Source organism: Heptranchias perlo, chromosome 15 (assembly GCF_035084215.1).
Source record: "Heptranchias perlo isolate sHepPer1 chromosome 15, sHepPer1.hap1, whole genome shotgun sequence".
Lineage (NCBI taxonomy): Eukaryota > Metazoa > Chordata > Chondrichthyes > Hexanchiformes > Hexanchidae > Heptranchias > Heptranchias perlo.
In genome coordinates, this window is record NC_090339.1 from 64,572,851 (window position 1) to 64,589,027 (window position 16,177).

General features: G+C 45.2%; 1 protein-coding gene across 1 annotated transcript in view; it reads right to left on the minus strand.

The window, feature by feature from the left end:
- Window positions 1-10,358, minus strand: part of LOC137333149 (transmembrane 9 superfamily member 2-like) — a 96,675-nt gene extending 86,317 nt beyond the window's left edge. The window contains exon 1 of the mRNA XM_067997330.1: window positions 10,184-10,358. Coding sequence (XP_067853431.1) covers window positions 10,184-10,315 — 132 coding nt within the window. The 5' untranslated portion in view covers window positions 10,316-10,358. The remainder of the gene's footprint in view (window positions 1-10,183) is intronic.
- Window positions 10,359-16,177: the final 5,819 nt, after the last annotated feature.

Genomic DNA, 16,177 nt, shown 5'->3' on the forward strand with positions numbered 1-16,177 from the left:
ACACTGCCCCAAATCCAACTTCATAATGCTGGAATATTCATTATACTGGAATATTCATTATACCCAAAATAATTTGAATCTACTTGTTTTTTTCATACGACGTACAAACAAATTGTGGTTGTAATTTTGATTAAAAAATAATGCCAATTATCAATGTGGGCGGAACAGTAGCTGGGGAAACTTTAATACAAATATTAATTCCAGCACATAGGAAGTAAACGTAAGAACATAAGAAATAGGAGGAGTAGGCCATACGGCCCCTCGAGCCTGCTCCGCCATTTAATAAGATCACGGCTGATCTTCGAGCTCATCTCCACTTGCCCGCCCTATCCCCGAATCTCTCGATTCCCTTAAATCAGTCCAAATCTGTCCAAAAATCTATCGATCTCAGTCTTGAATATACTCAACGACTCAGCATCCACAGCCCTCCAGGGTAGAGAATGCCAAAGATTCACAACCCTGAGTAAAGAAATTTTTTCTCATCTCAGTCCTAAATGCCCGACCCCTAGCTCTCGACTCTCCAGCCAGGGGAAACAGCCTCTCAGCATCCACCCTGTCAAGCTCCCTCAGAATCTTGTATATTTCAATGAGATCACCTCTCATTCTTGTAAACGCCAGAGAATATAGGCCCATTCTACTCAGTCTCTCCTCATAGGACAACCCTCTTATCCCAGGAATCAATCTAGTTGCACACCGTCTAAGGCAAGAAGATCAAAACTGTACACAGTGCTCCAGGTGTGGTCTCACCAGAGCCCTATATAATTGTAGCAAGACCTCCTTACTTTTGTACTCCAACCCCCCTGCAATAAACGCTAACATACCATTTTCCTTTCTAATTGCTTGCTTTACCTGCACGTTAACTTTGTGATGTGTACACAAGGACACCCAAATCTCTGACTACATGAACACAAAAGCACTCCTTGAATGGTACTGAAATAGCCGAGGATGTGGTTGAGAGAATCGAGTAAGTATGAGGAGCATGTCCTACGAGGAGAGATTGAGTGAATGGGCCTATATTCTCTGGAGTTAGAAGAATGAGAGGTGATCTCATTAAAATATACAAGATTCTGAGGGAGCTCGACAGGGTCGATGCCAAGAGGTTGTTTCCCACGGCTCGAGAGTCTAGAACTAAGGGGCACAGTTTCAGGATACGGGGTCGGACATTTAAGACCGAGATGAGGAGGAATTTCTTCACTCAGAGGGTTGTGAATCTTTGGAATTCTCTACCCCAGAGGGCTGTGGATGCTGAGTCATTGAATATATTCAAGGCTAAGATAGATAGATTTCTGGACTCTAGGGGAATCAAGGGATATGGGGATTGGGCGGGAAAGTGGAGTTGAGGTCGAAGATCTGCCACGATCTTACTGAATGGCGGAGCAGGCTCGAGGGGCCGTATGGCCTACTCTTGTTCCTATTTCTTATGTTCTTAAGTAAACACAATATTTAATATATCCACAGTGGAGCAGCAACTAGCAAATCAAATAAAATGTTGAACTATATAGCCAAAATAACAAGAGCGCACGTCGCTCAAATGATGTCGTCCGTGGTTTTCACTTGCTTGTTCATTCAGCTGCTGCTCCAGTCCCGAAAGCCCTACTGCCCTATTAACCCCATCTCCTACAGTACCCAGCCTCAAACCTATCTTCACTAACTGCACCCACAACGTATGCTCAATACACAGTGAGTTGTAACGATCTGGAATGCACTGTCTGAAAGGGCGGTGGAAGCAGATTCAATAACAACTTTGAAGAGAGAATTAGATAAATACTTGAAGCGAAAAAAATTTACAGAGCTATGGGGAAAGAGCAGGGGAAAGGGACTAATTGGATAGCTCTTTCAAAGAGCCGGCACAGGTACGATGGGCTGAATAACCTCCTCCTGTGCTTTACCTACTATGAACATGCCTCTTCCAGTCCCCCACCCCGAGGCTACTCCCCAACCATCCTACCATCCTCCACTATCGCTATGCCAGGCCTGAATCCCTCTCTGACGAGCTCTCAGCTGCCTTCTGCTCTGACCTAGGTCCTCCACCATGGTCATTACAGTAGCCATCAATAGCAGCAACGCCAAATGCCTCCATCATTCATGACAAACACTGCACCCAGAAGCCTTTTCTTAAAAAAAAAAGAAAAATGCATGTGGTTTGTTCACCAGGAACCAATACTACAAGCACTCATTTAAGGCTAATGTAAAAGCAGTGAGTGATTAGCACAGAAGAGAGACTTCCAGGGAGTGTAGTGGAGGCAAAATCCTGGAATCATTTAAGAAATTGTTGGATGCCATGATAGGGGGACTGTAGGGAATTTCTGGGGCCACCGTGAAATAGACCAACAGAGTGACATCTGGACAGAGTCCAATATCACCAGGACAGATTATACACACATGCCCTACCCAAGAGAGCATCCCTAATCCTAATACAAATGATCCATTCAAACTAAAAACTTGATCAACAAACGGCATCCAGCGGTGCCCACCAGCCGCGGAAGGCTTCAAGCATACTGGTGGACACCACGTGAACTCTCACGGTCACCCAGGCACGCACAAGGCCTGAAAGAGAGCCAAACAGTCGTAGTGACCCTGCCCACAGATTCTACGCACCCTGGACTTTCTGAATGGCAGTCTTAGCGAGGCCCAGGAGTAGATCCACTAGGATGTCCTGCTTGCACAATCTCCACCCCACCATGTGACTGAAGATGAAGAGGCTAGGGATAAAATTTAACCAAACATTGAGGAGCCCCTTCAGGTAATGAAAAAGGAACTGTAACTTACTGCATTGAAAATGTATTCCTTATTTGCACAATGAGGCTGCACAACAGGCATATGACCTGGATGTCTGTGAAGTGGTCCAAATAGGTATTTGACACTGTGCAGCACTCTCCATCCCAGGTCCCGAGCGGTGCCAGGGAAGTTCTCCAAATACAGGGCTTTCCACTGAGAACGTGTGCCTCTGCCGGCCAGAAAGATTCCGCATTACCCGTAACCTCCCTGGCAGGCACAGAGCGTCAATAGGGCAGACGTTTGAGTCATTGCTGCCTTGAGGATTTGCGATCAGCCCATGGTTATCTAAAGTCATCAAAGCACTAAAACGGAGTAAATGGCCGTCCTCATCTGTATCTGCCTTGTGATTTCCTCAGCTGAATGACCTTCCCGATTTATAGCTATTCTGTGGTCTCCGCAACAAGGCTGTTATCTTAGATGGTGCCAACAGTTATTTTCACCTCCTATGGCCTGATCCATGCTCTCTGGTAGCATACTCTACTGCGGCAGACACAACAGGCTCATTACCATGGAGAAAAGGAATTTTATTCATTTTCAAAAAATGTTAGTAACCACCATCAAATAGTGATTATGAATGATATCTATTATGAATATTGGCTCTTTCAGAATGGAAATAGAATCTTGTGATTAATGAGTTATGCTGAGAGTGGAGGATAATAAATGCCACTTTATTTACTCCTTTGTCATTGTGATAGATTAGATAGTTCTATGATGGGTGGAGATGGTGGAAAAAGCCAGAATAAAGCATGAATAGTTTATCAACCACCCAAGTGTGCATTATTCTCACATCTTCTCTCATTTCCCATGTCTGTTTTACAAATTCTGTTTTAGCTTCTCCTCTTTTCGAACCAATTTTCTCCCCAATATTTGTCCTGTCGCCCCTGAAGTCATTGTTTCTTTGCAGAGGTACAGTTGCTCGTCACCCCTTGGTAACTCGTCCAATTTGCCATTGTTCACATTTGAGCTTCGACATCAATTACTGGCCACACTGCTCGACTATGAGGAGCATTACAGTGGAGTCCATTCATGCAATCACCCAACATCCACCCCTCTACAATGATTTGCAACACTGGCCGTTCTCCCGCTCGCTATACCAGGGCACTGAGGTCAATTGTATTTGCTTTTTGTTTTGCCAATGGCAGGATTGTGACAGCCATTGATGAGATTAGCAAGGAAATTAAAATGGGATCTATTTACTGACGATATGAGAAATCAAATATTGAGATGCTAAAATCCACAAGCGCAGGACACCAAAGTCAAAACGAGGAAGAGAGAAGGCAAGTCAACAAATAGCGATTAGGTGGCGCCAAGTTTGAGTTTGAAAAGTTCAATTGCAAGAAGGTCCATTGTTAGAGGTTAGAGCAGAAAAATGTGCAATGAGTCTTGATTTCAAGAGCAACAATGCAGCAAAATGAAAGACAATATTTGGAGCTTACGAAAAGTGAGAAAGTTTAGAGATGAGGGGCATTAGGTTACTTATCAGACAATGCTTTTTCTTGAATTGTTAAGGGCGTGAAAGAGGAAGCCAAGCTTCTTAGAAGCAGCTTTACCTACAGGTGCAAGGGAATGTCACAGTCTTGTTGGAAATGCAGGAAAATTGCACTTAACAGTCTATTAATTAAGGAAATTAGGTGTGTTTAAGAAACTATCATGGGACTGGGTTTGAACACCATGCTCTCGTACTATTTTGCATTCAGGCAATGGATTCTTTTACTGCACTGAGACTGAAATGTCCATAGTCGGATCCTCTTAATTCAAAATGAAATTTTGCAATTGACAGCTAAGAACATAAGAACTCAAGAAATAGGAGCAGGAGTAGGCCATACGGCCCCTCGAGCCTGCTCCGCCATTCAATAAGATCATGGCTGATCTTCGACCTCAACTCCACTTTCCCACCCGATCCCCATATTCATTGATTCCCCTACAGTCCAAAATTTATCCATCCCAGCCTTGAATATTTTCAATGACTCAGCATCCACAGCCCTCTGTGGTAGAGAATTCCAAAGATTTACAACCCTCTGCGTGAAGAAATTCCTCCTCGTCTCAGTCTTGAATGGCCAACCTCGTATCCTGTGACTACGCCCCCTAGTTCTAGACTCTCTAACCAGAGGAAACAATCTCTCAGCATCTACCCTGTCAAGCCCCCTCAGAATCTTGTATGTTTCAATGAGATCACCTCTCATTCTTCTAAACTCCAGAGTAAAGGCCCATTCTACTTAACCTCTCTTCATAGGACAACCCTCTCATCCCAGGAATTAATCCAGTGACCCTTCGTTGCAATGTCTCGAAGGTGAGTATATCCTTCCTTAGATAAGGAGACCAAAACTGTACGCAGTACTCCAGGTAAGGTCTCACCAGAGCCCTGTACAATTGCAGTAAGACTTTCTTACTCTTGTACTCCAACCTCCTTGCAATAAAGGCCAACATGCCATTTGCTTTACTACTTGCCTGCTGTACCTGCATAATAACTTTTTGTGTTTCTTGTACGAGGACACCCAAGTCTCTCTGAACACCAACAATTAATAGTTTCTCACCATTTAAAAAAAAATCTGTTTTTCTATTCTTCCTACCAGAGTGAATAACCTCACATTTCCCCACATTATACTCCAACTGCCACCTTTTTGCCCACTCTGTCTATATCCCTTTGCAGACTCTCTGTCCTCCTCACAGCTTACTTCCCACCCAGTTCCTGTGTTGTCTTTTGAATTTCCTAATTTGAACTGCTGGATCGTTCGAATTTTTTCAGGAAACAACTTCAAATCAACAGGAGAAGGCTGTACTTTCCTGTTAGCCTCATTATGCCTTACTATTTCTTCCGCTCAATAAAAAGAGTGGGTGAGCAGCCTATACTGCAATTGGCCTGATCACCGTCACAGCCTCTTCCAGGGCTAAATGATAACAAAGAAGTACTGATGAAGGAAGCCCTTCAAGCTCATCCTTCCACTAAAACCTACAGTCTCCCTATAACAGTATCTAAGTGCCTTAAGTATCATGCCTCTACAACCCCACCCGAAAGATCACTTTTTGCATGAAAAAGATTGTTTCTTGACATTGGTTCTCAGCTTCCTTATCATGGGAACAAAGGAAATGGTAGGAAAAAAAAGCTCAAGATCCATCGAATTCACCTTCTACCGTCCTGGTAGTCACCTGATATAACGATAATGGAGTCGTTGACTAAACATGGCAATCAATCTCTTATCATTGAGTCTACAACAGATCCAGACATGACGCAAGGAAAACCCCAGTGGAGAGTTTTGGGAACCATAGGTTGAAGTTACTTGTCCATCCCAAACAGGTTATGTCTCAAATTACTATCTATGTCCGTTATGAATTTGTGTCTGCCCGAGCTACCTTCTCGGGTTCAGTGGTATCAGTCACTCCTGTGAGCACTACTTTTTTCGGAAGTTGGTCCCACTGCTTCATATCCACTTACACTCCTGGGTCCCACTGTGTAACAATAAAATTCCCACGTGCTCTCACAAAGGCAAGCCGGGGTAACAGTGGGCAAGGTGCCATTTGGTTCAATTCGTCAGCACTGAGTATGATAAGAGTTAACTGGTAAAATCAGAAGAACTTCTGCTCAAGTACCTTTACAAAGTAAAGAACACATAGAATTATAGTAAGGTTACATGGACCATTCAGCCCATCGGGTCCGTGCCGGCTCTATGCAAGAGCAATCCAGTTAATCCCACTCCCCCATCCTATCCCTGTAGCCCTGCATATTTTTTCCATTCAAGTACATATCCAGTTCCCTTTTGAAAGCCATGATTGAATTGAATCTGCCTCCACCACCCCCACAGACAGTGCATTCCAGATCCTAACCACTCGCTGTGTAAAAAAGATTTCCCTCATGTCACTTTTGGTTCTTTTGCCAATCACCTAATTTTTAAATCCATTCATGGGATGTGGGCGTCGCTGGCAAGGCCAGTATTTATTGCCCATCCCTAATTGCCCTTGAGAAGCTCACGACTGCTCTCCGTTTCCTGTTACTTAGCCAATTCTATATCCATGCTGCTACTGCCCTCTTTATTCCATGCACTTCAATCTTGATGACAAGCCTATTATGCAGCACTTACCAAGTGCCTTTCGAAAGTCCATATACACCACATCAGCCACATTGCCCTCATCTACCCTCTCTGTTACCTCATCAAAAAACTCAATCAAGTTAGTTAAACACGATTTGCCTTTAACAAATCCGTGCTAGCTTTCCCTAATCAATCCACACTTGTCTAAGTGACTGCTAATTCTGTCCCGGGATTATGGTTTCCAAAAGTTTCCCCACCACCGAGGTTAAACTGACTGGCCTGTAGTTGCTGGGTTTATCCTTACACCCTTTTTTGAATAAGGGTGTAACATTTGCAATTCTCCAGTCCTCCGACACCACCCCCGTATCTACGGATGTTTGGAAGATTGTGGCCAGTACCTCCGCAATTTCCACCCTTACTTCCCTCAGCAACCTAGGATGCATCCCATGCGGACCAGGTGACTTACCTACTTTATTTGCTGGCTCTCTCTCTGCCTTCCGGATGTTTCTGCCTCTCTCTGTGTTTTTTTTTCTCTGTTTTTTTTCCCTGTTTGTTTTTTTGTTGAATGTGTATTCGGAGGTTCTGCAGGTAACACCTCTCTGTCTGAACACGGTGATTGCCTTGGCAACGGGCAGTTGCAGGGGCAGTCTGTAAACACCATGTTTTATTGTTCAATATGTATAAATGCGTAGGCTTCAAGGAGATCTTGAAACATTTGCCTGAGGAAGGAGAAAATCTCCGAAAGCTTGTGAATTTAAAATAAAATTGCTGGACTATAACTTGGTGTTGTAAAATTGTTTACAATTGTCAACCCCAGTCCATCACCGGCATCTCCACATCATACTTTAAGTACAGCTAGCCTTTCCAGTACCTCCTCTTTATCAATTATTAGCACATCCAGTTTCTCAACTATATCTTCCTTTACTGAGACACTGACAGCATCTTCTTCCTTGGTAAAGACAGATGGCAAGTACTCATTTTGTACCTTGGCCATGCCCTCTGCCTCCATGAGTAGATCTCCTTTTTGGACCCTAAGCGGCCCCACCCTTCCTCTTATTACCCGTTTACTGTTATACATGCCTGTGGAAGACATTTGAATTCTCTTTTATGTTGGCTGCCAGTCTATTCTCATACTCTCTCGTTGCCCCTCTTATTTCCTTTTCCACTCCCCCCCTGAACTTTCTATATTCTCACTTGTGTTATCAACCTGACATCTGTCAGACACCCTTTTTTTCTGCTTCATCTTACTCTCTTTTGTCATCCAGGGAACTCTGGCTTTAGTTGCCCTACCTTTCTCCCTCGTGGGAATGGAACTAAACTGTACCATCTCCTTCTTAAAGGCCGCCCATTGTTCAATTACAGTTTTGCCTGCCAATCTTTGATTCCAATTTACCCAGGCCAGATCTGTTCTCAACCCACTGAAATTGTCCCTCCTCCAATTGAGCATTTTTACTTTAGAGTGGTCCCTGTCCTTTTCCACAGCTATTCTACACCTTATGATACTATGATCGCTGTTCCTTAAATGTTCCCCCACTGACACTTGCTCCACTTGGCCCGCCTCATTCCCCAGAACCAGATCCAGCAATGCCTCCTTCCTTGTTATGGAGATGCCGGTGATGGACTGGGGTTGACAATTGTAAACAATTTTACAACCTTCCTTGTTGGGCTGGAAACATACTAGTCAAGAAAGTTCTCCTGAACACACTTCAAAAATTCCTCCCCCTCATATTACTATCCCAGGATAGTTGAAGAACCCCGTTATCACTACTCTGAAATTTCCCTGCAAATTTGCTCCTCTATATCTTTCCCACTAGTTGGTGGCCTATGGAATACACCTAGTGTAATGGCACCTCTATTGTTTCTCAACTCTAACCAAATAGATTCTGTCCTTGACCCCTCCAAGACATCCTCTATCTCCAGCACTGCAATATTTTCCTTAATCAATACTGCCAAACCCCCTCCTTTCTTCCCTTTCCTGTCGTTCCTGAACACCTTGGGGTGATTTTTCACCCAAGCATGGGTGGGTTGGGGGCAGTGGGAGTTGAAAATAGTTGTTTTTTATGTCATGACCGCAACCTGGCTTTATTTCTGGGTTTAACATCGGCGTGTAAAAGTACAGGCTTCCCACTGGGAATGCAAAGTCCGAAAATTTTGCAGTTGCGACCCAAAAAAAAGCTATTTTCAACTCCCACCTGCCCCCAACCCACCCGTTCTTGGGGTTTAAAATCACCCCCCTTGTACCCAGGAATATCTAGTACCCAATCCTGCCCTTTTTTGAGCCAAGTCTCTTATCGCCATGACATCGTATTCCCATGTGGCTATTTGGCCTGCAACTCACCAACCTCATTTACCAAGCTTCGTGCTTTTCCACACATGCACGGTAAACCAATGTTAGACTTTCTTGTACGCTCTCTTGGTCTGATCCCGTACTATTTCTTATTCTAGTGCTATCTTCCTCTCCCAATCCTTGGTGCACCTTGTTTCTCCTTTCCAATGCTACATCCTGTGCCCACCCCCCTACCAAGTTAGTTTAAAACCACCCCGCCAAAAGCACGAGCCAACCTCCCCACGAGGACATTGGTCCCAGCTCCATTGAGGTGCAACCCGTCCACCCAGTCCCACCACCCCACACAGGAATCTGAAACCCTCCCTCCTGCACCATCTCTCCAGCCAGATATTCATCTGCTCTATCCTCCAATTTCTATACTCACTAGCAGGTGGCACCGGGAGGAATCCAGAGATTACTACCTTTAAAGGTCCTGTTTGTTAACCTCTTCGCTAACTCCTTAAAATCTGCTTGCAGGACCTCATCCCTCTTTGTACATAGATCATTAATACAGATACGGACCACAACCTCTGGCTGTCCATCCTCCCCCTCCAGAATGATGTGCAGCCGCTCAGTGACTGTAACATATACTAGTTTAACTCGCATCCCCCCTCCCTTCACCTCGCCACAGGCAGATGTGCCTTCAGCCACTGAGGCCCAAAACTCAGGGATTCCCTGTCGAAGTCTCTCTGCCTCCACCTCGGGACATCGACCAGACGGCCTCGCAGAGACCCCTCCCCTGGGGATATTGCCCCGACACCACCTCCCATCCTGTGGCGGACGCGGCCTGCTACAAGGGGGAGAGCGCAGCCGGTCAGCGATCGCTCAAACTCCAGGCCCGCACACAGCGAACACCAGGAGACCGGGGCAGCCAGTTAGCAGCGCAGGCCCGAGCCGGGCCCAGGCCGGGAGACTCGCTTCCGCCCGGATTAGTGACACGTAACCAGCAGTGAAGGGATGTAAACGGCCCGGGGCGGGCGGTCCGGGGTGAGGGAGGGCAGGCGGGCGGGCGGGGGCCCGGGGCCCGGGGTGGGTGAGGGCGGGAGGTCCTTACCTTGCACGACTCGGTCTCACCGTCTTTCTCACAGAAGCTGACTGGCGCGAGGCCCGGCAGGTAGAAGGCGGCGGTGACCCGCAGGACGAGCGCCAGGGCGAGGAGCAACAGCCGGCGGCTCGGGGCCTCCATCTTGCAGCGAATCTCTGACCGTCAGCGAGGGGGAGGCTGCCGCGCGGTGCCTTGTGGGTGCGGCGGCGCAGGTTCCCCCGCCTTCCCCCGGGCTCCCTGGCAACCGGGCTCCCTGAGAACCGGGTACCATGGCAACTGGGCTCCCTGGCAACAGGCACCCTGAGAACCGGGCACCCTGAGAACTGGGCACCCTGGCAACCGACCACTCTGATAACTGGGCTCCCTGGCAACCGGGTAGGCAGAAACCAGCACTCTGGGAACTGGCAGGCATCATGGCAACTTTGTACCCTGGCAACCGGGCAGTCACCAAATGGGAAACCAGGCACCCCAGCCAACCCAGGCACCCTGGCAACTGGGCATCGAATAACCGTATAACCAGGCACCCCAATCAATCGGGCACCCCTGCAACTGGGCACTGAGGCCCAACCGGGCACCCGAGCAACATGGCACCCTTGCAACTAGACATCCAGCAACCGGGTACCCAAGCAACTCGGCACCCTGGCAACTGGACACCCCAGCAATCGAGCACTATAGCAACCCTGACAATTGTTACCACATCGACCGGGTACCCACCAACCAGGCACCCTAGCAACATGGCACGCTGGCAAGTGGGCACCCTAGCAACCAAGCACCATAACAACTGGATTCCTGTGGCCAGTTCACACCCGCGCTGTGCCATTTCTACCCCAAAAAGAGTGGGGTAGAAGTGGCGATGGGTTTAACTTAATTTGAACAAATTTCACTGAGATTCTCATATTTAGGATATTACTACAGTGTGCAGCTTGGATGGGTGATGTGGACCATTGTCTTATTTATGTGTGAATTGCAATGCCCGGTTGTGACTTAGTTGCTTCCAGTTAGTTTACGTCATGTCAGTGAAGTAATTTTGTTGCCGGACATCAACCAGTTCACCAACATAACTAAACAAACAGATTAGTGATGTCAGGATTACTACCAGTGCCACATGCTAGTGAGTATAGGAACAGGAGAATAGACAGGATGAATGCGTGGCTGCAGGGATGGTGTAGGAGGGAGGGATTTAGATTCCTGGGACATTGGGACCGGTTCTGGGAAAGGTGGGACCTGTACAAGCGTGACGGGTTACACCCGAGCAGGACCGGGACCAATGTCCTCACGGGGTTGTTTACCAGTGCTGTTGGGGAAGGTTTAAACGTGAGTGGCAGGGGGATGGGAACCTGAACGGGGAGACAGAAGGGAGTAAAGTTGAGAGCAGCAAGAGAGGGGAAGATCCAGGGGAAATCTACAATACAAATAGTACAAATAGTTGTTCAAGAACAAGTGAAAGGGAAAAGCATAGAGCAGAGGAAAGAAAGTGTACTTTAGACACTACAGATAAAGTGAAAACTAGAAGGCTTAAGGCGATTAACCCAGCATCAAAGCTGAAGGTCCGGCTAGGGTGTGTGGCCCAACTAAGAGTTCTATATACAAATGCACGGAGTATAAGGAATAAATTAAATGAACTACAGGTTCAAATTCAAATTGGAGGGTATGACATGATAGCTATTACTGAGACATGGCTGTAGGATGGTCAGGATTAGGAACTAAATATACCGGGTTATAAGGTCTACAGGAGAGATAGGGAAAATGGAAGAGGGGGAGGAGTAGCCTTAATGATTAGAGATGAAATCACTTCAATGATAAAGGAGGATATAACGAGAGGTAAGCAGCCAACAGAGACCTTATGGGTTGAATTGAGAAATAGGAAAGGATCTAAGACTATAGTGGGAATTATGTATAGGACCTCTGGCAGCAGCTCTGAAGTGCTAGATTGTATAAATGCAGAGATTAGACAAGCGTGTAAGAAAGGCATAGTGGTCTTAATGGGGGACTTTAACCTTCACATAGATTGGGAAAAGCAGACTAGCAACTGTCAGAAAGGTAGTGAATTTCTTGAGTGTGTCCAGGATAGTTTTCTACAGCAATATGTCCCAGTGGCAACAAGGGGGCAAGCCATACTAGATTTAGTAATGAGGAATGAACCAGATTTAGTTAACGGCTTAACTGTACGCAAATATCTATCCAATAGTGATCATAACATGATCGAGTTCAATGTAGTGTTTGAAAGAGAAAAAAGTGAATCAGCTGCTAAGATTCTAGACTTGGGTAAGGCCGACTTCAATGGGATGAGAGAGATACTATCCACAGTAAACTGGGCAAATCTGTTAATGGGTAAAATGACTGATGATTAGTGGGAAATGTTTAAAGAAACATTTAACATGATACAGATTTGGTTTATACCCCTGAGGGGCAAGAACTCTACTTGCCAAAAAAAACAGCCATGGACAACTAAAGAGGTAAGGGACAGTATAAGACATAAGGAAAGGGCATACAAAAAGGCAAAAAATGGCACAGATCCTGGCGAATGGGAAAGATACAAAGATCAACAAAGGGTCACAAAACAGATAGTAAGAGCTAAAAAAAGAGAGTATGAAAATAAACTTGCAAGGGATATCAAAACCAAAACAAAGAACTTTTATAGTTATATCAGGAAAAAGAGGGTGGTCAGGAGCAGTGTTGGCCCCTTAAAAACTGAAAGTGGGGATATTGTCATTGACAATGGGGAAATGGCGGACATATTGAACAATTATTTTGCGTCAGTGTTTACAGTAGAAAAAGAGGATAGCATGCCGGAAATCCCAAGAAAACTAATATTGAATCGGGGACAGGGACTCGATAAAATTAACATAAGTAAAGCAACAGTAATGAAGAAAATAATAGCACTAAAAAGTGACAAATCCCCAGGACCAGATGGTTTCCATCCCAGGGTTTTAAAGGAAGTAGGTGAGCACATTGCACATGCCCTAAATATAATCTTTCAAAGTTCTCTAGGTTCAGGAACTGTCCCTCTAGATTGGAAAATTGCACATGTCACTCTGCTTTTTAAGAAAGGAGAGAGAGGGAAACCAGGGAATTATGGACCAGTTAGTCTAACATCTGTTGTGGGGAAAATGCTGGAGTCTATAATTAAGGATAGGGTGACTGAACACCTCGAGAATTTTCAGTTAATCAGAGAGAGCCAGCATGGATTTATGAAAGGTAGGTCGTGCCTGACAAACCTGATTGAATTTTTTGAAGAGGTGACTAAAGTAGTGGACAGGGGAATGTCAATGGATGTTATTTATATGGACTTCCAGAAGGCATTTGATAAGGTCCCACATAAGAGACTGTTAGCTAAGATAGAAGCCCATGGAATCGAGGGAAAAGTACGGACTTGGTTAGGAAGTCGGCTGAGCGAAAGGCAACAGAGAGTAGGGATAATGGGTAGGTACTCACATTGGCAGGATGTGACTAGTGGAGTCCCGCAGGGATCTGTCTTGGGGCCTCAATTATTCACAATATTTATTAACGACTTAGATGAAGGCATAGAAAGTCTCATATCTAAGTTTGCCAGTGACACAAAGATTGGTGGCATTGAGAGCAGTGTAGATGAAAACATAAAATTACAAATGGATATTGATAGATTAGGTGAATGGGCAAAACTGTGGCAGATGGAATTCAATGTAGACAAATGTGAGGTCATCCACTTTGGATCAAAAAAGGATAGAACAGGATACTTTCTAAATGGTAAAAAGTTAAAAAACAGTGGATGTCCAAAGGGACTTAGGGGTTCAGGTACATCGATCATTGAAGTGTCATTAACAGGTGCAGAAAATAATCAAGGCAGCTAATGGAATGCTGGCCTTTATATCTAGAGGACTAGAGTACAAGGGAGCAGAAGTTATGCTGCAGCTGTACAAAACCCTGGTTAGACCGCACCTGGAGTACTGTGAGCAGTTCTGGGCACCACACCTTCGGAAGGACATATTGGCCTTGGAGGGAGTGCAGCGTAGGTTTACTAGAATGATACGAGGAGAGATTACACAAATTGGGGTTGTATTCTCTAGAGTTTCGAAGGTTAAGGGGTGATCTGATCGAAGTTTATAAGATAATAAGGGGAATAGATAGGGTGGATAGAGAGAAACTATTTCCGCTGGTTGGGGATTCTAGGAGTAGGGGGCACAGTCTAAAAATTAGAGCCAGACCTTTCAGGAGCGAGATTAGAAAACATTTCTACACACAAAGGGTGGTAGAAGTTTGAAACTCTCTTCCGCAAATGGCAATTGATACTAGCTCAATTGCTAAATTTAAATCTTAGATAGCTTTTTGGTAACCAAAGGTATTAAGGGATATGGGCCAAAGGCAGGTATATGGAGTTAGGTCACAGATCAGCCATGATCTTATCAAATGGCGGAGCAGGCACGAGGGGCTGAATGGCCTACTCCTGTTCCTATGTTCCTATGTGCTAATTATCACATTCCTGTTTGTGGGACCTTGCTGTGCACAAATTGGCTGCCATGTTTCCTACATTACAACAGTGACTGTACTTCAAAAGTACTTAATTGGCTGTAAAACGCTTTGGGACGTCCTGAGGTCACGAAAAGTGCTAAATAAATGCAAGTTCTTTCATTTCTTTTACTGCTATGGAATTGCTGGTTGTAACAGAAACCTGTATTTACTTACATAGCACCTTATACAACCTCAGGACATCCCAAAGTGTTTCACAGCCAATTAAGTACTTTTGAAATGTAATTACTTAGTAATGCAGGCAAATGCAGCAGCCAATTTGCACACAGCAAGGTTGCATAAACAACAATGAGACAAATGACCAGATAATCTGTTTCAACGATGTTGCTTGAGGGATAAATATTGACCGGGACACCAGGAGAACTCCCCTGCTTTTCTTCGAACAGTGCCGAGGGATCTTGTACACCCACAACAGTGGGTGTGAGTGCTCCACTGAGCTAATGATGCTCAAGCTACAATTGGATAGATAAGAGTGAAACCAAATAAGGGCAGTCCCACTGAGCTGGAGAGTGGAGGAGAGAAGTTGGAAGAGGATAGTGCGGTCGACCATACCCAAGGCTGCAGAGAAGTCGAGGAGGGTGAGGAACACAAGATATAGGAGCAGGAGTAGGCCATACAGCCCCCCGAGCCTGCTCCGCCATTCAATAAGATCATGGCTGATCTTCGACCTCAACTCCATTTTCCTGCCCGATCCCCATATCCCTCGATTTCCCTAGAGTCCACTAATCTATCGATCTCAGCCTTGAACATACTCAACGACTGAGCATCCACAATCCTCTGGGGTACAGAATTCCAAAGATTCACAACCCTCTGAGTGAAGAAATTTTTCCTTATCTCAGTCCTAAATGACCGTCCCCTTATCCTGAGACTATGACCTCTAGTTCTAGAATCCAACCAGGAGAAACAGCCTCTCAGCATCTACCCTGTCAAGCCCCTTTAGAATCTTGACAGTTTGAATGAGGTCACTTCTCATTCTTCTAAACTCCAGAGAGTATAGGCCCATTCTACTCAATCTCTCCTCATAGGACAACCCTCTCATCCCAGGAATCAATCTAGTGAACCTTTGTTGCACCGCCTCTAAGGCAAGTATATCCTTCCTAAGGTAAGGAGACCAAAACTGTACACAGTACTCCAAGTATGGTCTCACCAAAACCTTATATAATTGCAGCAAGACTTCCTTACTCTTATACTCCAATCCCCTTGCAATAAAGGCTAACATACCATTTGCCTTCCCAATTGCTTGCTGTACCTGCATGTTAACTTTCTATGATTCGTGTACAAGGACATCCAAATCCCTCTGAATAGCAACATTTCTTAGTCTCTCACCTTTTAAAAAAAATCCTGCTTTTCTATTCTTCTGACTAAAGTGGATAATTTCAGGAATTAATATTGCGCACAGTCACAGAAGATGTCATTCGTGATTTTGGTTAACTCTGTTGCGGTGCTGTGGGAGGGGTGGAAACTTGATTGGAGGGATTCAAACAGGGACTTATAGGA